The 24,815-nt window shown below is 35.8% G+C and overlaps 1 protein-coding gene across 1 annotated transcript; it reads right to left on the bottom strand.

Annotated features, from left to right (window-relative positions):
* Nucleotides 1–201: 201 nt before the first annotated feature.
* Nucleotides 202–23,884, bottom strand: LOC116428892 (monocarboxylate transporter 9). Its single transcript, XM_031981095.2, has 4 exons — nucleotides 23,733–23,884; nucleotides 21,247–23,609; nucleotides 11,632–11,917; nucleotides 202–4,908 (listed from the first exon to the last, which is right to left on the bottom strand). The coding sequence occupies exons 2-4, from the start codon at nucleotides 23,557–23,559 to the stop codon at nucleotides 4,730–4,732; spliced, it is 2,778 nt and encodes a 925-aa protein (XP_031836955.1). The 5' UTR covers nucleotides 23,560–23,609; nucleotides 23,733–23,884; the 3' UTR covers nucleotides 202–4,729.
* Nucleotides 23,885–24,815: the final 931 nt, after the last annotated feature.

The raw sequence follows: 24,815 nt of genomic DNA, 5'->3' as shown, positions 1-24,815 counted from the left end.
TGATAATCAAAATAGATTTTTCAGATATGAAATGATTACGGAATATAGGTATTATATTCGGTACTATGGAACAGCATTTCTCAACCTTCCTGGATAATGTGACACTTCTAAGAACTTAATAGAACAGAGTCTAACCTTTTTATAGTACATAAACGAACGGAATTATACATACTTCACGATAAGCTTTACACGTGAAAAATAACATTCAGTAACATTTCTACCAAGAGCAATTTAAACCAACTTCTAACAAATGCTTCCTACAATTTCGTGTTTTATTATTTGAATTTGTCTATGGATGAATGGAACAGCAACGATTTTAAATAGGACAGCTTGTTTCAACACGACAAAAATCATGTTTTAAAAATCTTTCACAAATTAATCAATTTTTTTCTCTTCAGTAGCTACCATCAATTTGCGATTTATTAAGAAAACGAGATTTGATATCGAACCGAGGCTCCTAACTTGAGAAACGCTGCTATAGAAGTGCTGTTTTTCACCTCTTCCGTCATAGCAGCAGCCTAAGGTTTAAAAGTGCACAAGGGCAAGAGGAATCGGTCGCACGCTACTTCGATCCTTCCAAGAAACATTGTAGCCAGGCCTCCGTGTCTCCGAGATTCGATGAACATAAAAAGCTGTCACCGCCGCGCAGAAAAGAATTTCGGCGCCAGTATGTTTCACTTCATCGCGTTTTGCTTCGATTGTATTCTTTGTTTCCCGACTCGACCAATAACAAAGCGTACCGAAACTGAGCCGCCATAACTACCGAGCCGAGCGTCGCAAGTGGACGTCTCCCCTTCTCCCTGTGCACTTTCGAACCTTAGACCGCTGCTACGCACGGAAAAGGTGAACAGTAATTACATACGTGTTTAAATATTTATGTTTCAGATTTCTCTGAAATAGAAAGAAATAAACTGCAACTAACTGAATAAGTAAACGAAAGGTCAATACGAGTAACTGTAAAACTGTCGCACAATCTATATAATTAAACATTATCCGAATAACAACGTATTTAGAACTGATTTTTCTAAAATGATTCCTAGTGGATTCTTAGTGGAAAATTAGGAAACTTCATAATACATTATTCGTTGACGCACGCGTAAGAATGAAAACATTTAAGACAACACGTGACTCCTCTCCTTTCGTAGAAAGATGGACCTTGTTAGTAACTATCGTGAATTATTGAGGGACTTAGTCATAGGTAATCCAGCTAGCGGCTGCACGAATTTTTCGTACAAGATTGTAGTAAAATTTCATTTTATTTGAATATAAAACGCTAAAAGTATCCTAATAAACTCCCTATGTATAGTATCTTTAATTGTAAAAGACAGCTATTCTCTGTAATAAACAAAATCATCCTTTTCGACCCACGGAAAATCATCAATTAATTTTACTTTACGCAGAATCAACATAATTATATTAATATACTCGATAATAACTGGTTACCGCTTCAAAATTTAATCACTTGGGTTGAAAGTTAATCAACGATCGAATGAACCATGTGTGTCCGTTTCATTTTTTGAAAACAATTAAATTGTTTCTGCAGTTATGAAAGAATAACATTATATTATATAGAATAATAGGGAATGACGAGTAGAAAGTTTTTGAAACTTTTAAACGAAAATTTCAATCATGCGTGAGAGATTACTCCAAACCAAATGATTAAAATCCAAATCTATGTTGTATTTAAATCCCATGGAAGCTCTGTAGAGCATGTTGGTGTAGCGTATTTTTTCTAATAATCGTGTAAATATTAGTATAATCTGACAGTGAAATCAGTTATTGTCCAAGTACGGGGACAACACAGAAGATCTGTCATGAAAACCTTATTCGAAGTATGAAAAGTAAGATTAATCAAATAATCCGAAATAGCGGCCATCCGATCGATGAGAAAACACAAAAGCACCAAATATAATAGTCAAAATAAAATATATTTTATTTCGGTTTTCCATGTTTACGAAATACTATTTTAGGTCAGTATTTATTCAATAAAATGTATCGTCCATGTTCGATTATCGTAATTTACTTTTCTTACCATTAAATTTCATTACAAAAATTCAGCTGCCATATACGGTGTATCCTCCACCGAAAATTCGTCACTCGATTTCCTAGCGATGGATACAACTAACGCGCGCCGCGGTTCAGGACAGACAACGTTACGTTATTTAGCAATTAAGGCTGTGTGACAGTTAATCGAAAGGAAAATTAATCGTTGGTAAACGCGCACTTTGTTCGGAGCGCTGCTTCGAAATTTCGGGAGTCTGTTTCGCTCTTCTTCTTCGATCGATGGATCCAGACGATCTTTTAGTCGCCGGAAGTTTAAACAATGATCACTAACAATCGCGCGTATTTAAACAAAAATAGAATATAGTATAGTATCCGGGAGAGAACATTTTTGGTTCAAATTTGTCATTTCGGTTTTTGAATCGCTCAAGTCGAGAATCAGTCTGTTTGTATGGAAATAAACTTAATCCAAATCTAACTTGAATCTAACCTTAAGGTTAAAAACCTAAGGAATCTTTTGATGTGTGCTGTTTTGTATACTCTACATAAGACGCGGTCGGATCCGCATATATTGTACAATCATTTTGGCAAATGAGACGTTACAGCTGAAAAATCATGTGACTATATGCAAGTCTCCTTCCATTCTGAGCAATTAGACCCGCATTCTTTCCAAATGTCTTATTTTTACCAACACACGCTTCAAATCCAAACCTCTGGAAAATTAACAATTAACTGCTATAAAAAACGCCTGCGACACCGCTCATTATTTTTCTTAGATAATTTCGGATCCGTTAGAATTTAATAGTATTAAAATAAATAAATAACTACAATAAGTGAATTTATTTATTTTAGTGACGGTATATTAAATCCTAGTCTAAGTTTAAATAAATTAACGGTGTGTAAGGTTCTTTGTGACAGTTACGTAAGCTTGAATGTCTGTAGTAATTAAAAATTCAAATGCGAGCGTGTGGATGAAGTCTTTCCTGTTGCATCTTCTCCTAAGAAAATGTAATCCAAACTCAAACAATCAGTAAATTGGTCGACAGAAAAATGGTCGGTATAACGATCTAAAATACCACCGAAATGGCACTTTCAGAACAAAAAATTTGATTAGTTAGATTCGAAGTTAGATTAGGTTCATTTCAGTGAAAAAGATTGTCATTTCCAGTTTCAACGTTTCAAAATGGCCCCGATACGTTAAATTTGAATGAAATATTTCCGGATACTGTACCAGAACTAAAAACTTATTACATACTGTAATTGCTTCGTGTTGCTCGAGCAAACAAAATGGCGGTGCGAACGAACTGGAAACGTGCTTCGGTGAGCATGCACGCGCGCACACACGCACACTGTATGGAAACGGAGGTATTAGTCTGTTACTTACAGCTCGAAAAGTTCATAAAATTCAGATTCATCATCACAGAAAAGCTATATACACGTATCGTATATACATATACGCCTATTTACATTCGTGTTTTCCTCCTCCCTTTGTGTTTTTCCTTTCTCAAACGTAATTTGCACGCACGACCACGCACACGAACCAAAAACGAAACGGAGAATTCAGTGAGGAACGCCCGAATGAACGTGGTTCGGCTCATTATTTCATCAGTCACGCTTATCTTTGCCTTTGTTAGAGACTGGAAGAAAAGAAAAGTTAACGAAAAACCGCATGTACGTACGTGTGTTTAACGAAACACGCGCGTCACACGATACCTTCGCGACGATAAGATGGGCGTGAATGTGACCAGTGTGCCTTCTGATTAATAATTCATAATTAACAATAAAATTAACAAAATGAGAAAAATATTTTAACGCTACATTATTCGAAGTAACACCTCACCACTATCTTCGCGTGACACACAACTATTTACAGTGATATCTTTGGCATTATTTTGCAAATAACCTGTCAGATTTTATGCTTAAATCGAAATGAATGAATTTTACACAGAACAGAACGCTTCGAGGGAAAAATAGGCAAAAAATATTACAAAAAAGAAAAAGGAAAAAAGATGGTAGAACAAAAATTTAATTTCTTGAATATGTAAAACGGATACCACTTGATCGATCATTTTATCAGTTTCATCATTCGCGTTTATCCTGAGATTCAAAGTGTTTTCAATGTTCAACAATTGAAGACCAAAACGAAACTCTTCGCGAACGATGCTCGAACTTAATGATCCCCTAAAAGAGATCAACGCATAGCTTCTTTCATCTTGTCTATATATGATTTCGAAACAGATGATTCTATTCACTCGTAGATTGGGAACAAACTAATTAATTCTCTTTGATATTTTTATTTCTCAATCATTTTTTCGAATCCGATAGCTTCCCATTAAATTTCGTGATCGAAATTAAAAATGGACATATTTCCGTAGTAAAAAACCGATGACTCGAGTACGTTTTTTAACGTTTTCGTGGGTCGATCACATCGAACACATTAATCGATCACGCTTACACGCGCAATTCGCTATACTACGAAGGAACCACAAACGTTTTAATAAAATGTAAAACCGTCGTGACTGTTTTACAGCGGGATGAAGTGAACGGCCCCCGCGGTTATTCGAAACGAATAGTGCGGTGACGAGTTGCAATTCCTTTTAGTTTTCATTGGAAGTGTTAATTCCATAAATTCCGTTGGATCAATAGTAGTATATCAACAAGCGTATATTTGGTTCGTCGGTTACAGTTCTTCTTCGCTCTGGATCGATCCCGACGAGCCTTGGCTAATTTAAACGCTGTTCACGCTCGAAAAATCTTTATCGGTTTCTTCTTTCTTCGATCCGTTTACGCATTTTCGATACAGGCTAATTAAAGGCATTGCCAGCAGCAGAATTCCGCTCAGCGCGATGCAGAAGCCGGCCAAGTAAAAGGACAGATCGTACGAGCCCGTGATGTCGTACAGCCATCCTGAAACAATCGAATCGAATACTATTTTACTCTGTTCCTGGAACCTCCAATTTATGCTAATGGAATTTTAATAACGTTTCATCAACCTAATTCCTATAAATTATTTCTTACAAATTATTCAATCAATTTACGATGGAAAATGTAAAAGATTCGTTTATTAAAGTTTGTGGAATTATCGTGCTCGCAAATTAATTAACCAATTTCTAAGATCTGCAACTCTATTACCTGTTTAAAAATAACTGGTCATAATAGCGCAAGTGGCGTACCTCGTCTAATTTCATAAGACTGGCAAATGTTGGTAAAAGTGCATATTTTCAACAACTTTTTCTTCTGACAGACATATCGCTATTTTTTAGTTTTCAAGACAATCGCGAAAAACTTTTGTTACCACTACATTGAAATCTCTATACGTGAGCGTGTCTATGAGAGAACCATAAACATAGCCGCACGTTCGTCAGTTCAGTCTTGGATCTTCTCAGATTTTACGTAGCTACAATGCAGCTCCGACGAGATGGTACGCTATCCGCGAGCGACAAGTCCGGGCGGCAATACACTCGGTCTTTGACGCGTGGTCAGTATTGGCCGCGTCGCAGTAACAAAAGACGGAAGCGAGACGGAATGCGACAGAGTGAAATGTAACGATAAAAACCAAAGTCGTAGTGCCGCCAGCTTCATTTTCTATCGTTACATCTGACTCCGTCCTTTGTTATTGCCGCGCGCCAATACCAACCACGCGTCGAAGATCGAGGCAGCCCGACATCGTGAGTGGAAAAGTCGTCTTGCTGCTCGGACGTGATCGTTCGCGGGTAGCCTGTCATCTCGTCAGAGTTGGACTGTACAATGCAGCTTGTACGTCCCCGACAGCGATCTAAAAGCTAAAAGTGCACAGGGGCAAAGGGAATCGGCCGCACGCTCCAGCTGGATTCTTCCAAGAAACATGGTAGCCAAGCCTCCGTGTTCGCTGCCGCACAGAAACGAAATTCGACGCCAATTTGTATGTTCGTTGCAACGAACCTGACACTCGTCATAGGGATAGAAACAATCGCTCGGTAAGTCCGCCTATCCCTTCTTTGCGGTTCCGAGAAGAGTTCAATTGCGAGTTCGATAATGGCTCCTCCAGCTTTTTGTTACGCGACCCGATTAGTGTGCGCGAGCGCCTCAGCGAATCATACAAGTACCAAAGCCGAAAATACGTACGGCCTTCGAATCTGACCACTCAGACGAGAGTGCCAGGTTCGCTGCAACGGACGGTACATACCATTTACTGTACGCCTCTCGCGTTAGCTCCATCGACCTTCAAGTTAAAAGTGCACAGAAGCAAGGGGACATTATTGCCACGCAGCAGTAACAAGGGACGGAAGCGAGTCTGAATGCGACGGAGTGATACAAAACTATAGAGAATTTTCTTTTCCCTCGTTCTTTGTTATTACCGCGTGCCAATACTGACCATGCGTCGAAAGCTGAGACGGCCCGAGAATCGCGAGTGGAAGAGTCCCCTTGCCGCTGTGCACTTTTAGCTCGGGGGTCGATGGCGCTAACGCGAGAGGCGTATACATACATCTCACTTCATCGTATTCCGTTTCGCGTGCGTTCTTTGTGGCGCGACTCAGCCAATAACAAGGACACGCCGAAACTGAGGCGTCGCTGTTGTCGTAACTACACTTTTAGCTTTTAGATCGCGATCGGGAACCTGAAAGCTGCACTGTACTCTCCCTCACAAAAGTCCCAGAATAGTAAAGTAGAAGCATGGGTTTTTTGCTTGTAGGTAGTCCGTCAAAATGTGAGACCTACTGTATGTACAAAAGTACGTACGACACTAAAGTAACTAGAGAAGATCAATCGCTCATTGATTTAAGCCGCTACCAAAGTGGCTAGCATACGGTTATACTTGTGACTATCTCATATTTACACGGTTATGCATACAGAAGTTAATTACATAGTAGTAGCGACAATCTTTCGTGATTACCTTGGAAACTAAAAAATAGCGACGCTTTTGTCAGAGGAAAAAATTGTTCAAAATATACATTTCTAGCGATATTTGTTACTCTTATGAAAATAGCCGAGGTACGTTAATTGCGCTACTATTACCAGAATATACAATACGTCATTATATCATAATACGATATAAAAACGATAATAATACATATAGTATGTTGTGATATTACAATTGACAGATGTGTATTCCTTTTTCCACTTGTATGATGTCTAGGATTTTATCCATAATGATTCGTCACTTACTTGAAATCAATTAAAACGGAATCAAAATACTTCAATACTATTCTATGTTTCTTTATTTCGTACATTTCCATAAAGTTCTATATTCTGAATTCCTTTATTTTATTATTTCGTAAGTTATTTGCTGAATACATTGCAATATTTTAATCCTTGTAATATTAAAAATTAAAAATTAAAAACTGGAAGTACTATCGACAATGAATGTTCCTTAATTTGAATTGTTTCAAACTCGGCAATTTAATTGTAAACATGTTATATATGCGTTACAATCTAGATGTAAATAACTTTTTCTCCTAAATTTAATATCTATTTCAATCTATTGTAAGATCTGGAATGAGGAATTTTGGTCTTCGATCTTAAAGTTGAAATTGATCGTGAAAACAAACAAAAGTGTTAAAAGAAACAGCGAAGAAACATCGTCGATTTCCCTTTGTGGTACATACCCGCAACCCCATTCAAATGATCAGCACTAATAAACGTTCGAAATATCGAGAGAAACAGGAATACACACTGTTTTTTATCACGATAAAACAATTAAGAGATTCTAGGTGTCTTATATAACTGGAAAACGACATGGTGACCCGTTAAAAAGAATTCTGTTTAAAGTGTCCACTATAATCGGATCAGATTCAATTGACCGCTCAAGGCCACATCCCCGATTGTGAATCATATGAGACACGACTCTTATTATTACGTCATGCCAGCTTGCTTCCCTGTTTACGAGGCTGCGTACGTCTGTAGATATAATACAATACCGGAGCAGACCAAGGGTGAGAACAATCATCCGATAGCCTTCAGCAATCAAATGAATTCAGTACAGCTCCAGAAATTTTCAAATATCCCTGAAGCGGAAGAACGAGAGATTCCAATCACTTCTGCCGCGCCTTTTATGCACCAAACACTAATTGTTGGTGTCCTACATTCGTTCTAGGAACACGGTCATAATCTGCTTCGTCTCATTATTTTCGGGTTGCAGTATTCTCCTGAGAACTCTGACTTTTATGAATTATTTTAAGAACGCGGCCTTTGAAAAATTTATTAATATTCGTTGATAAATTAATTGAAGTGACGTTCATACATATATTATGTTTACCACTAGAGATACTAAATAGATCAGAATGATACATACCAAATTTCTTTGCTTGAAATTTTTCAAAAGATATAAACGGTTTTTTTGAAAAATCATTGAATAAATTGATTTGGCAATAGGGAAAATAAAATATAAGTTAATGGAAATCTTAGTGAATGCACTGTAAGCTGTCGACCATAATCGCAAACTTGTTCCAGATACAGTACCTTCTATTAAATAATGGAGACTTAATTATTTTAAGGAAAATATACATTGTAATACAATTACAAGGAAAGCAATTTCAGTTGATGGTTTATGAAATTATTATTTTGAACAATATCTTCTGCAATGAACCCACTTTTTTGTAATTAACACTAAAATTAAGAAATGGTGAAAATAACTAGTTTGGAATTGTTTAATGTAAATTGAATATTTTGTTTATTGCTCACTGCTAGAGTACCTATCATTGAACGAATTCAAATCGGTGGTATAGAAAATATGCCCGCAATAATGACAACAATAAAAAGCAATTAATTCGTTCTTAAACGAGGTATTGTTTATGAGAATTTAGGTTAAGTGTCTGTGTATAAAACGTTATGAGTACTATATCCTAACACGATGTGTGCATGCGTGTATGTGGAAATGAAAGTACACTCTTACTCAAAAGTCATCTATTTTTTATACTTGCCTGTTTTGAGAAATTTTAATTATACGAAAATATTGATGAAAGAACAATAATTGCATATATTACAGAAATATGCGATTATCCTCGACCAATGTTTGGGCGAATAGCGAATATATTAATTATTCGTTACTCGTATATAACGATCAGATCAAATTTATTTATCATTGCATATTCGTTATTTCGAATAACTTTTGAATAAAGTTCGTAACAATTATTTATAATTATTTACTTGGAAGGCACTATAAAAATATAAGCTGCGAAATGATCAACTCGATTAAATTTTATTCCGATAGGCGAATTGTGTAAAGAAGTAAACCGGAGTGGACGAGCTTTAATTATTATTATTAACGACTTTGGTCAAGTTTTGAATATACCACTGTTAAAATTGTTGTTTTAAACGCGACTACTTAATTATATGAAATATTTCGAAGAAACTAATTTCTCAAGTTCCGATTATTCTTTTTTTAAAATGTCATGAAGTTATGCTAAGTGTTCTATGGCTTTTAAGTGTGAATGTGCGTGCTATGAAGTAGTATATAGGGTTGCTAAGTCTAAGGGGGATGCGCACTAAGTGAACTCATTGACCAATGTGTCATTTCAAGTGGTTTACGATGAGTCAATCGCTATTTTATTGAAAGTTAGATTTGTAGAAAGGCACGCATTTAACTCTAATCGGACTATGATGTGACTATGAAGTCACATTTAAACTTTTTACTTAAATTTTTTGATTATTTCATATTGCATTTCCAAAAGTTTTTTTAGACTTCTAAAATTTTGGTCCTATAAGCAAAAACAATAACATTTTAATCATTTTTTTTATTCTCATAAGTGACTGAGAGTCACATCGTGGTATGATTCGTTATAAAAACACGTGGTACTATTAGGGTTAATGAAAATCTGAGGTAATTAAAAGTTCCGTTTCTCGGTACAGGGCATTTTCCGATTTCTATTTTTCCGTACGTTTTTATGTGTTTCTTTTATTAGTCCATTTATTAATTAACCACAAAATATTGGATTGAACAGTTAATACGCACCACGGGTATTTCTTGGAAGTGTATACTTCAGTGGAAATTAATTGATTGTTGTTGCAGTCATGATATTTAAACATATGAAGCACTCACATCTAGAAAATGCATCTAAATGTTTGCGTTTCAAAGTTAAATGATATATGTCTATCTTATTACACATAAACATTAATTAAAATTATCTTTTCGCTATACCTACAAATGCTCCTTTTGATGAGATATTATTCATATCTTACCCGATTATTAACATTATAAAATTTCAACCACCCCTTTGAAGCTTAATGCCGTTTCTTCATTTCCTTTTTTGTTCATTTACACTTTAATACCTGTCTTTTCTATTTTTCATCTCCTCTTCAATCTGCTCTAAACGTTTCAATTGTTTATAAATCACATTGCAGGATTGTTTTACTGTTCGATCATTACACTTTATTACTTTTAACTACAAATATGTTATATATATTTTTACGGTAAAAAAAAAGATAAGATTTAAGTCTAAGATTTCCTAAATCATGAAACAGTAAATCAGTAAGTAATTAATGAATCAATCAATCAAATTTTATTTAATCAATAAAATATAATCCTACTTATCAGCATATTAATATTTTAGTGCAGTATCGAATGAACATCTATTATTTCGAAAGATATCAAATAGCAATGTCATACTTTTCGATAGCTACATGTTCAATGATATTCAATAAGGTGTATTATAACCTACGATCTGGAATCGATAGTATTGATCGGTATTATTCTGATTACTATAAAGAAGATCAAATTCAATGCAGTACTTGGAATTCCAACTCACTTTTAATAATGAAAATTCGCTTTACTTGCAATGTAATTCGGTCATACACGTTAGTTTTAGGCTCTCAAATAAACAACTAAAGTATTTCTTGCTAATAATACTATCAACAATAAATTCCACTACTCGAATTCTGAATACGAGTAAAATGCGGATAATCGACAGTATCTATCAGATTTTTAATGTATCTTAATTTCGAGAACTTGTAAGTTGATGAAACGTTCTCGTAATAAATTAAACAGTAGCTGATCAGACTTCCATTATACTTGAAATTACCACTTACATTTTTAAGCGAGCAACTCTGGAAGCCTACAAATTTGACAGTATCTAGAGCTTTCCTATCGCCAAAAAATAAAACATTCATGCGGCAAAATGAAATTAGATTATCTTCAGAGAATAGATTTTGTAATTATCTTGAAAAATGTGAAAAAATGGCAGCTTATGAACGACAATGAATGTCTCGATCAATGCAGAGCTGTGTGACATTACCGTTTTGTACTTTTTGATAATAGGAAAAATATGAAAATAAAATTCAAATGTTCTTGAATATTTCGCATAAAAACCTTGGTTTCTACCACATACTTACAGGCAACGAAACATTTAGATACAGTCAATTCTTTTAGGCTTCGAAGATTGCATAACCTCTTAAAATACTTCCAAAGAGTTCGAACCTATCTTATCTAGGTTTTGAGTCTACTTGAAAATGTTATTCTCCGTTCTCGAAATATTCCAGAAACGTTCCAAATGATTCAGTTAGAATCGAACCTATTCGTAATGTACTTTAATCCCACCTGTGGTGATCATTACTATGCAAGCTAGTGTGCCTAGTGTATCTAATGAATGTCATAGTTCCTGTCCCTTAGGTAGCATGTAAAGTATTAGAAAGGTTGGAAATTAATTTGCCCCTTACCAGCCAGCGGAGGACCTACGAGATTAGCAACACCCTGAACCAAAAGCAGCAGGCCATAAGCGTTCGTGAACCTCTCCAGTGTGATCAATTCGACGAGGATGATGCTGGTGAGACTGTAGTTCGCCGAGATGAATAGTCCGAAAGCACCAGAAATTACGCACAACAAGTAGTAATTTCTAACCGCCTTGGGTATCAAAGCCGTTACTGCACCACAGAATGCCATGCACACTGCATATACAATGGACGCGTTTACCCATGCCCTGTCGCCTGCCCAACCAAGGAGAACCTGAAAAGAAACATCAATGGTTTTTCTTACTACTTTTTCAATCACCGATTGCTTCGCAGAAACTTCTATTAATATTTCATCCCCGTAATTCACAGCTGCTAGGGATTGACAACCCAGCGCTTGTAAAAATCCTCTAAAATTCTAACACGTGATTCAATGACAGCAAAATTGAAAAGTCAGATTTTATCACGGTGATTATTTCTCTCGACTATCTTACATCTGATAGCTTCTAATCAAATTATCATTAATTTTGAACAAATAATATTGTGCCACCCATATATTCGACTAACGTGATAATTAATGCTAACTAGAGTATTGTATGAGACACCTTTATAAACATTTTAAATTAAATTTATCAAATATAATTAATGCTTAATTAATACGAATTAAATAGAACATTGTTGGTAAATTGCTAACAATTACGTATCTCTTGCAAACTTGGTCATAAAATGAATCATAATGCAAGAGGTTAAAGTGATAAAGAGAAATGAAAATAGTTGTGTGACGGTTTCATTGGCAAGGACTGCGGTGAACAGATTTTACCATCACTTTTACTATCAAGACACACCGAAAATACCGGTGTCTTTATAAAAAGACGGAAAAAATACATTTATAATTCTTTAAGAATATTGTATTTGCATTAACAAAAAAGTTGAAGTTGTTAAAAAGTCATCGATCGAACCTTTTAATATGGTTCTGCAAAAATGATGCGCATATGTATTTATCGTTAATAATACTGTTATAGAATAATGTGCGAAAGCTTATGGTTATTTGTTTTGCATAAATAACACCAGAAAAAATTTCAATAATAAAAAACTACTACTTACTAAGAATAAAAGCGAAAGTACAAGAAAATTAGTAGTCAACTATACTTTTCATGGGCAACTCTTTCTAGATAATATACCTTTAGAAAAATCTACATTTTAAACGATAAATCTTTAAAAAATTATGATGTGTTAACATCGCTAACAAAGTTACAATTATTATGTTATTCGATATTGACACACGTAACAATGTTGACAGAAATACAATAGTTGTTTCCAGACGTTTCAGTGAATCACGGAAGTAGTCTTCTGTTCTAGAAAAGTGGACAAGACGCATGTCATTCTAGATTTTTTTCTTATTTCGTAAATCAATAATTCTAATTAATAAATAAATAAGTATCAATACTTGTACCATGTCTAAATTGTATTATATTACATAACAAGCACCATTGAACCGTCAGCTAAAGTTTGTAGACTGAGATTTTCTAACGAATAGTTGCCAAATGTTGGCACATTTCGACGTCTCAAGGGGACATTTTCATTGTTGGAAAGTTTAAGAATCCTAAGTTAAAAATACATCTGTACGTTTAGAACTTCAGTGGAAAAACCTGTTAGCTAAACGTCGTACAGTGATTTCCGTAAACAATATACACAATGAAGCGTAAAACCAGACTATTTGTCCACCGAAAAAGTTATTTTTTTTGTAAAGGTCTTTTGAGTAAGAGTTTCTGAGTATTGCTGAAAATTGTAACAGTCTGACGGCAGATATATTTGTAAAATAAACATTTTCCAAAGTGATTTAAAGGAATAAGAGTTAAGTGGAAGCTAATTTCTTCTCCTAAAAATTGTAGTAACTTGGAAATTAAAATAACAGCATTCTTAAATTCTTCAAATATTTCTCCACACTATATTCTGTACATTGATACTTGTCATGCGTACTCGTGAAATCTGAAGTTTAGTAATGTCATAAAAAATAAATGTCAACCATAACAATTGAAATAATGCCGTACGGGTAAGTAAATTTAGAAAGCCCCGGTAATTCCCATTGGAAACGCCTATACAAGATGATACAACTTCAACTTCTCGGACATCAATCTTTCCATGTACAATTTTTTGACTATAAAACAACTTTCGTAACTTTTTGCGCAACAACTGTTGTTGGATGAACAACAATTGGGCATAGAACCGAAAGTAATCACCAAGTTAAATAGTCTTACAATATGCAGTCTACTTTACCTGGTAAATTCATGTGCATACAATTCACTATTTGTTTACCAGTTTATCTAAAATATTTACGGAGGTTAATTTGGCGTGTAAAATTTTAAGAAGCTGAAGTAAATGCCAAGGATTTTGCAACAAACTACATGTTGTTGGTTAAGATTGTAGATATTAGAACGAAGTAGTTCATATTTTCTCGTGAAAGTTTCCTTCGGTGGCTTACCTGTGGAAAGCGTTATACACCAGCTTTCAACCCTCTATATCAATCGGAAGCGTAGTTATAGGGTAAATTTGAATTATTAGTTTTCGTCCTATTTTCCCCATTTAATGGTACGTAAAAACTGTGAAAAAATTCGGAGACATTTTTGGCATAGCAGTGTATGGCTGAAAATTTTTCACGATTTTTCTGTTCCAAATCATTAGCATGAAAAATGAAAAGCTCCAAAAAAGTAGAAAAATGTAGTTTCACAGTGAAGCTTCCGAGCGACAACCTTTTAATTTTTACAGTAGCGGACATATTAGTATCACAGTCATTCTCAGGTTCTTCAGATTTTTGGCCTGCTACGCCATAGTTAAAAAAATGAGAAACTAATTTTTAGAAGCCTTTCTGGCAGTACCGTAATTAATACTTTTAACTTCTGCGGTGTGCTTTGTATAGTATCTATATTATGTGACTTTTAATATTTTAGAATTCTATAAAGCCTCATATTGCTCAAAAGCTTCAATGCGAAGTCTACGTGTTTCTACTTGTTTGGAGTTTTTTTTCACGCTAAAGATTTGGAGCCGGAAAATCTTCAAACATTCTCAGCTGTATATATTGCTATGCCAAAAATGTCTCGGATTTGTTTTTACGTATATAACTACCCTTAAAGTTGAGAGGGGGGGCTGAAAATTAGTGCACGATATTTTCTATGGATAAGCCACTGAAAGAAACTTTCTCGAGAAAAATCGGTCTAAGGGTACTTTTCACCCCGCCATCCTACTACTATGCCCTTTGATGTGCTTGATGCATCTCACGCATGAGTTTCATATCATTTTTTTCAGAAAATATTTACTGCTTTTCAAATTCCATTATTTCTAACGTAATAATATATATGCAGTTATGGAAACTAATTTTGTTTGTAACTTTTTATTTTTTTAATAAACCAATTAATTGGAATTTTATACAGACGAAATTCATAAGTTCACGTTGGTTTTAATATACATTTATACATGGACATATTTCTATTGAACTTCGATTTCCCAAATAATAATCGGTATACTCATTTCATATAGTTGAAGTGTGTTTTATCTACGTCCACTTGGCTCGAGGCAACATCTGAAACACGTGATTGATAACTCGAGCCAAAACAAAATTACACGTTTCTCATTTAAGGTCATTTTATTCGCGTGCAACGTAACTTTATTCCATATATACCATAATATACAGTTATCGTTGTATCTCCGATTTATCTCTAACCCAACATTGCAAAATTAAATTAATCGAATAAATTCCAAGCCAAGCGGTTGAACCCTTTAGCCCATAAAACTGTGTCAGATTCGTGGTGTAGGGTACAGCCGAACAGACATGGTAAAAGTGCCCGAAATATATAATTTTATATATCATTCGATGCCTTTCAAAGAAAATCTTTTGTACAAAATATTAAGCCGCTACGTCTGCTGGAATGTTAACCCCTTGCCCTACAATATCGTGTCAGACTCGTGGCGAAAATTTCAAATAGAATTTAACAAACACAAATATTATTCAACTTCTTTAAGTGCAAATTACATATTATTCCCCTATTATCGATTATTACATCTTCAAGCGCACGGTGACACGTAATGAGGTTGGAGTTTTCTCTTATTTTCGATAAATTATTAATAACAAAGTAGTCAGATCGATCTCAGTAAAAAAATAAATCATAGGGTAAGGGATTAATTACCGGGTAAACCGTAATTTACAGTTTACGATTCATTTCTTTCGTCCTGTTTTATAGAAAATTATTTTTTAAAAATCAGGAATATTTTGCACATCAGCCCGTATACCTCCGAATTTTTTTACAATTCTGGTTGCATTATTGGTGTTTAAAAAATTAAAAATATTTTAGAGTGCTAGATTTTCATTGAAGTTATCAAGTGTAGCTGCAATTATATTTTTAATGTTTTAGCGATTTATTATATTATAGTTACTTATGTTATTTTCTCAGATTATTTGCGAAGGTGTATCATTCCAACTTTTCCTTTTTTAAGGAGGCAGAGAATGCGTTTACGCGCACTTAAAACGAGTCAGTGTAAACCGCTCGAGGCAGTGTGGCAGAATTCATTAGCTACAAACTATGTCAGGTTATAGGTTCTTGTGGCTTGTTATGATTATTAACATCTAATTTTTCAGTTTCCTCAAAAGATTGTCATACATGAAAAGATAAAAATGGATATTTATTTATATTATTACCTTGATTATTCTTCTTAACAGGTTAATTTTTTATAGTTTTACACTTTATTATGATTATTAATACACATATATTTTTAAGATTTTTTGCGTAAAAAGTATTATGTAATAATAACCATGATAAACTACAAATACGGTGCAAATATAAACATTTTAAAATGTAAAAAACTGTTTCTATGTATAAAAAAATTGTGAAAAATTATATGCAGGACAATGGACAAAACATTCATGACCTTATTCATAATTTTCTATAAAAAAGAACGAAAGAATTGAAGCTTCAATTGTAAATTGCGTTTCATCCCGTAACTATTCTACTAGTAAGTGTTTGCGCGAAAGGTTTTCTTCGAAAACTTTATCGAATGATATGTACCCCGGTCAATTTAATTTGAAGGCATTTTTACCATGCTTATTCGGCTATATAGCTTTTATAATTGGACGTAACCAATATGATTATTTTTAAATTTTCTCATATTGAAATTAAATAGTGTTATTCTATCATCAACATTTAATCTTCAAAGTAAATGTTGCTTCACCATGAACATAGAACTCTTTTTTCCTTTAACAAATTATTGACTACAAGTATTCTTAAAGAGCGCAATTTTGAAAGAGATCATGAACTAAAAGACTAATGTCATGTGGATCCAATAATCACTTTTTGTATGAGAACTGTTAATTACTCTTTTGACGACTAGAAGAAAGAGTTTTAAATTTAAAACTATAAATTATTTCCTTTCTTTACTTACTAAGTTACTGAACACTGTACAGGGTACTTCAAAAATACATATTAATACTGTAGTAAGTAAATTTATACACTAATAAAAGATAACTGTAGAATTTTAATATAACTGGGAAATTACATTCTTTTCTAGTGAATTATTAACGATAAACTAGTTCTACTAAACGCAGTTGTGCTACAAATCATATAGAAAAAAATGTTTAAATAATTGCACATGTAAAAATTAATCCGTTGTCCCATAAGTTTCTCAAATGAGTACCAGTTTGATCTATGGGTTTTAGAAATCGTATCTCTGAATAAATTTAACTGGGAAAGTTTATGAAATTTAATGAAAGTGTAGAAAAAACACATGCGATGTTTCGATTAAAAAACATCCATACGTACTTATTTCTATAAAAAATGATGCAAAATCCACGTTTTTCACCGATAGAAATGAGATATCCCTTTTAATGTTCACAATTGTTTAACCAATCGTGACCGCCAAAGGATATAATGCACCAGGCACTCGGTCAAAGCAACGACTTAAACAACATATGTCTAAGACAAGGTCATACGAGCAGTTTCCCTTTTTCTGTGTAATTACCATCGGCTCTGTTTCCCCAGATAAATTTTTACAAATAGATTTAGATAACTAAGGCCGAGCGACAGTAACACGTATAGAAAAAAGTTACTTAAAATCATGCCCTTGACAACATATTTTAAGCTCAAAGTCATCGGAGCTACCTCCCTTAAAGTGAATATTTACCAATATTTGAATAATCCTAGCTACCGTTAATCATGAACTCATCCATAACGTTTGCCCCTCGAGAATTAATTCTCCAGAACTCATTTATAAATCCGTAGAACAGTATATCAGATTTCAACCGAGATTTATTAAGGTTAAAAATGTATTTTCCAGCGTAGAATCGATAGCGAAGGCATTCATTTCCCAAGAAATGCTTATACGTAAATCTCTTCAACACACACGTCGAATAATCCTTGCTTGACGCAAGCTCAGGGTCGAAGGGAGTTTACAATCAAATGCGATCAGAAAGGGTGAGAAGAACCCGACGTGCCGTGTCACTGGGTGACCTAAGACGAGACTGACGTAATACGGACGTTTAAAGAGCTTCCAGATTTAACAAAGTATTCAATCTTCCACGTGTCATCGATCTACGATAAGAGCGTTATTCAGCCTGAGACTTTTAAAGCGAAGCGATTTTTGCAATATGAATTCCCCAAATCTGTAACGAAATTTTGATAACAGTTTGGATGAATCAGATTTTATAGAATGCATAAACACGTGAACTTTAAATGTGAAAAGTTGTATCACAGGAGTTACTAAATTACTGTAAAAAATTCTTAAAATTTCGTATTACCTGGAGTTAATAGTTTCGTAAATATTTTATTCATTTCAGCTGTCATTACTGAACGATTTTCTCTTTGAATGAGTATTGCTAGGACTGTATCTATTTATTTATGAAACTGTTGTAACCGAATTTTTCATTACAGAACTAACTAATTATTTAGTAGCTACTTTTACTTTCACTACATTTATAAATCACCAAGCATTAATGAAATATTAAAAGTTCTCTTACTTAACAAGAAAAGAAGGTGATGAAAACGAAATGTCGTGGTAACCAAATTTTTAGAAACTTTGTACACAACGATGAGCATGCCTTGAAGAAACTGTCTTCGTATAGTGGCAGGTGGAAATAACGATTCTTCAATGACCGATAAACAGCAGTGGAGCGCACTAATATCGGACCGCATAAAGGAACAAAGTCTGCCACGTAGGAGAATCAAGTGAACAATGAACGTCGATATTTGAAATTATCGATGTGTCACGTTACTGGCAGGCGAACGTTAAGTAAAACGAAGTGTATTGTGCATTTCTATCGCGGGATGTTAAGGTTAATGTTTCTACGGTTGTTATATATTCACAATAACAATTACTCTGTGCTAAGGAATTCTAAGGACTTTCTATAGGATGATGATTAAACGAGAAATGAAGGAACATAATTTGTTATTACATTTAATGGCGCAATCACTAGGCATCTTTAGTGATTGTATTTTATAGTTAACGTAGAATAAAATTTAGCTGTACTTTAAGTATCTAAATTGCTATAATAAAAACTAGAAAATAATTTCTTGTATTGTAAATAAAAAAAATATATATTTAACAATTACGGCCAGTCGCGATACTTTTCGTCCTTATTTTTCCTTTAAAGATCAAATACTTGTAAAAGTTGAGGAAATGTTAATAAACCTATTTCTTCTAAATATTTTAAACTGGTAGAAAGAAAAAATCTTGTTTTTTCTAAATGTTTTAATAAATTGAAAGGAAAATACATTTTTTTTAACTATCATTGATCATAATTAACCATGTTACTCGGATTAAAGATGTAACTTACATTAGAGGAAACATAATTCATTACAATGAATCACTAAGTAAACTACAACACATGAATCTACGGATATTGTACTAAATATTTAAATAGAATACACTTTAGTCGTACCTAGATGCATTAATGGAATTTTATTCACCATCACTCTAAACTCGATAATGTTATGTATTTTTGATCGCCTACATTTAATTCTCATTTCTAAATCAGAAAATTAGTCATTTTGAGCAGACAATTAGTTAAGACCTACCAAAAATACAGAAATAACTAGAAAATCCCTATCTGGAATGTGCTTCCAACATGCTACAGAAATTTAAAGAAGTTTTTAACAAAGACTTTACGATTATGTAAACAATTCACCTTTCTTACTCAGATATTGCAATAAACATTTAAAGGGTGTTAAATTGACATGTATGTAATAGAGCCAGAAAAATCGTTCTTTGAATTATTTAATATATTTTTTCGTAGTAATATGCTTGAAACATATTCACTTATGATTTCATTAAAGAATTTGCTGAAATAATAACGTTATAGGCATTCGAAGTGAGGCATCCGGGTGCGAGTGAACAGAGGCCTTAATCAAAAATCATTCCCACCGGAAGTTTTACAGAGATTTACATTTATAAAGATCTAAGTAGAGATAAGTATTTCATCGTAACCTTGTATCGAAGGATGTAACAAGGAAAATAATGAGAATAGGAATTACTTGAACTGACAGATGCTGCCACAAAGACTCTACTCTGGTTTAGCAATATCTGAAAGTGTAGCCAACATTGTTGCTTATTTATTTCATGAAAGATCTCCGATTTTATCGAAAATGTTACAGGCAATTAGTATTATAGTATATAAAATTCAATACTTATCAGTGAATTTTCAGACAATACAGTCGCTGTATGAGATTTAATCAATACAGGAAATAATTGAACGAAAGAACAGAAGATTCAGCGCAAAGAGCAAAAGAAGAATAACGAGAAAGTTTTCCGGTGCAGAAGTGATACTGCATAAGGTAAAAATGAATATCATGTGAAAGTTTATTGTTTGCACGAAATTACGAATAAATATGAAATGATTTATTTCTTGTTATGGAATTTTGGTGATTTCTGACTTATATCAGTATATTCTATATATTTAAAAAATCAATGTTTAAATTGATATTCCTAAAGTCGGCTATGAAAGAAAATAACATTTTATAACTTTGAAGGTAATTGAGCTACTTTTCTTAGAGAAAAACTAGAGGATTGTATAGAATATGTCTCTTCTCGTTGTTACGCCATGAAGTTGTTAGAAAATTGAAAAAAAACCACACTCGATAAGATGACTAGACGACAGTCTCTTTCTTATAACTTAAATCTAAAATCTAATTTGTTGGGGCAAAAACAAGTTTTTGCACTCCAATTGCTTACCATTTCCATAATAATTAAAATTTCGAAAAAACTGTACGCTATATTTTAAATAATATTTTTAAATTCGAATGTTTCAATTGTTCGCAAACGATGAATGTTTTATGAAAACGGGTTTCGAAGCTACCGAAGAACTGCGACATTTTGTAACATTTTGATTTAAAAAGAAAAATATAAATGCAAAACAGAAGGCTTCGGTTATACACTCAGAAAGAATCAGAAGTTTTCACTTCATTGTTATCAACAAAGAATTCCTAAAGTTTACCTATACTTAGGCCGTTTCTAGGTGTCTCACCTCAAGAAAATTATACTACTTCGTGTAAATAACTGCTCAGAAGAGCACAATAAGCAATATATAATCTGCAAAGAATTGAAAAATAAAAATATGTTTTCTCTTACCTCGCCGACAGTATTGGCAATCCCAATGACCGATATCAGGTTGGAAGCATCGGTCTCGCTGAACCCCATCTCGATCGCGTTGTCCGTCAGGTAGACGTAAGGCACGTCGTACCAGGTGTGCAACAGAAAGTTACTGATCGCGAACAGTAAGAAACGCGAGTCGGCGAAGTGCGAGAAGTCAAGCATATCCATGAGAGGGTCCCAAAGCCCAGCATACCAAACCAGCTTCGTCTTCGTGATGGTGGTCATCGAGTTCCTATAAATATCCGGACAACTAGATGCCCTCAGCCTATTTATATTCAACATGGCACCTCTGTAGGTGAAACTATGCCTGTGCACTTTGATATCCTTTGGAAATGCCGCGGGCAGCCTCTTTGGGTTCTCCGGGGTGCTGGCTCTCCTCGCATTGTCCTGATTGTTCTTCTTCGACCAGCGTAGACGCCACGCAGAGTCGGCCTGCTGTTCGATCTGATCGTAGTTCAACTGTTGTTGAACGAGGTGTTCCTTGTCCTTGCTTTCCTCAGCTTTGAGATCGCACAACGAACTGGGCGTGGCCGTGAATCTCGCCGACGGGGTGCTAAGTTGGTCGTGAAGTGCTCCAGAATCACTGAAGCTCCTCGAGGATATCAAAAGACTGGGATAATTCTGCAGCAGCACGTTATAAACGCTTTTCCGCGTGCTGAGCAACTCCAATACCTCCGAGGGGACCTTCTCGCCGGTCTTGACGAAGGTTGGCAGACTGAGCAGACTACAGAATAGCTTTTCCTTGTCTTCTTCCTCTTGCAACCGCAGATTCTCCATGATAGTAAGAGTGTTCAGCGAACTGTTGGCTGAGAATGATTCCACGCTAGAACTTTGTATCCTACTTCTCTTCTTCTCACGATTTTTCCGCCTTTCTTCGGTCTTCGCCTTCACCCTCGTGGTCGTCCATTCCGGATCTCTCATCAGACAACCACACACGGCTAACTGCAGGAAAAGGCCAGCTAAAATCAACGTCGTCCCTCGCCAACCATACTCGCCGAGAAGGTACTGCGTCAATGGGGCGCATATGAACGTTCCAATACCGCTGCCACAAACAGATAAACCTGTCGCAAATGATCTCTTCTTGTCGAAATAATAAGCAACGATGACCACCGCTGTAACGAAGCAAAGGGATAGACCAAATCCCGGCAAGATGCCGAAAGTGAACACCAGGACAGCCATCGAGTTCGCGTAGGATGTGATCACGAAACCTGTTGTGGCTAGGATGCTACCCGCTATGCACACCCGTCGGCAGCCGTACTTGTCCGTCAAGAAACTTGCTACCGGACCGCACAGCAACGGCATCGCCATAAATATACTGCCTATCCAGGCAGTCTTGAACTTGCCCTCGCCGAAGTAGTTCAGAAATTCGACGTATATCACACCGAAGGAAAACGTGACCCCGTCCCCTATGAGATTGACCAAGAAAGCAGCCACGACTACTACCCATCCCCAGCCCCCATCCGGTGGCGTACCTTCGCACAACTGACCCAAGCTAGAGTTATCCTCGGAAGTACTGATGGCCGACGTAGGTATCGACGGGGTTGGCTGCGACCTGTCGTCCCGCGAGTATTGCTTCTTCGAGTCTTTGTTGAACTGCACATGATGCTGCTGCTTGTCCTCCCTGGGCGATCTTCCGTTGACGAGCTTCTCGATGCTGTTCTCAGAAGATAGCAGATGCTTCGATGGTAGGATTCTGGTCGGGGAGATCGAATTCCTCACGGTGAACACGCTCTTGCGTTTTTGAGGGCTAAACGCGTCGTCCTTGTGCAGGCTGACAGGCCTTTTGAAACTCTGCGATAGTTTGCTCAACTCCTGCCTCGCCTCCTGTCTTATTCTTGAACCAGGTTCCTCAGACCCGTTATACGTCCTCTCCAAACACCGTATGTCCTCTTCATCCTCGGACTTCTCGATCACCACGTCATTCTCGTAGCTCTGATCGCTCAACGATTTCGACTGCTCCTCGAACAGAATACTAATTTGGTCGGGATTCTTTTGGAACCGTGTATTATCCTTCACTATAGAATTTAAGACTGTCAACGCCGTCGTTTCGCCACTCTTCCGATGTCTCGTATCAGTCGATGTTTCTTGCGAGGCCACGCTCGACGAGCGTCTCATCTCGATCAACAGCTCCTCATCGTGCTTCCCCCGCGCGATCTCACCGTTGTTCAGATCACCGCGCGACTCGTCGCTACGATCGTCGTCCCTGATGCTTTCCGACTCGATCGTTTCGTTCGATTCAGTCAGCTGCTTCTCCTCGCCGTTGAACTTCACACGGTCCCACTCGGCCATGATGACGCCGCCAAGGAGGAGGAGAAGGCTGGCCGTTCAGGTGCGATTGTCTGAGAACCAAGGTAACGACATTGAACTTGCCGTAGATCCTCCTCAATTCTAGCGATATTTCGTCTCGCAGAACGGACTACTACTCCCTATCCTCTTTCTTCGATAACAATAGAACGAGTTACCTATACACGTGTATATATACATATATTTTTGATATATATATTTTCCTGTTGTCTTCCTTCTTTCGATTCGAATTCTTCTTCTCTCTCGTAGCACTCGCAACACGCGAACACCAGTTATACAAACAGTTAAATCGCTCGAATCACGATCGAACCGATCCTGGACCGGTTTAGTTTCGTCCTTGATTTAAACAACGGTAAGCACGGCCACTCGTACAGCTGTCTGGTGAACTGACGGCGTAACGGCAACAGCAACGCTGAGGACGTGAACGATTTAAAGTTCTTTGAAGGCTGGTGAATCGCACCTGGACCGCCACCATCGCAAACGTGGCCCAGAATGCGTGAAGTTTTCCTTCTTCCCGGGCCCTGGTTAATCGGGACCGCCTCCTCCTCCGCGAAACGATCGTTAACCCAGGCACCCATGCGGCGAACGATAGTGCTTCGGCTTCTGAGGTGTATTCTGGGGAAAAAATAATGAAGTCAGTGGGGTGTGTTCGGAGTTGGATTCTTTTTTTATTCGTGTCTCTCGTTAACCCTTGTGTTACCAGCTAAAATACTTGCGTCCGTTCGAACTCAGGTATTATCGTATCTTCGTGTAAATCTTTCATTTTCAGAGCATAAATCGGTCCAAAAGTGAACAAGAAATTATGATTCGAAGCAATTTAGTGAAATTTTTACGAGAATATAACGAATTATCCAGAAGAATATTTAAAAATTGCTACTCTAATACTCTGTTGCTAACATAACGGTTAAAGGCAGAGGAAATTTTCCGATCACGGGAATAGGCTTAGTCATTATTAGAATATGAATTTGTTGGAATAATAAATAACGGATGAAATTCTATTGGTTAATCGATTACAATTCCTTCATCGTTTATTCATTATTCGTTCAATGTTGTTTCATATTATTTATTCGTACATCTGTTATGATACTAAACGGCCAATCGTGAGATGAACGTCCCCTCGTTTTATTAGTATTTCCCAGAGATTCATGAACAACGAAGAATTCGAGGAACTACTCAAAGATTTGATTCTTCAACACAACTATTAACTCAGCACTGTTTGAAAATATAAAGTAACTATTATA

The sequence above is a fragment of the Nomia melanderi genome, chromosome 7, assembly GCF_051020985.1.
Source record: "Nomia melanderi isolate GNS246 chromosome 7, iyNomMela1, whole genome shotgun sequence".
NCBI lineage: Eukaryota > Metazoa > Arthropoda > Insecta > Hymenoptera > Halictidae > Nomia > Nomia melanderi.
The sequence above is the reverse complement of the archived record's forward strand: the minus strand, read 5'-3'. Positions and strand labels throughout refer to the sequence as shown.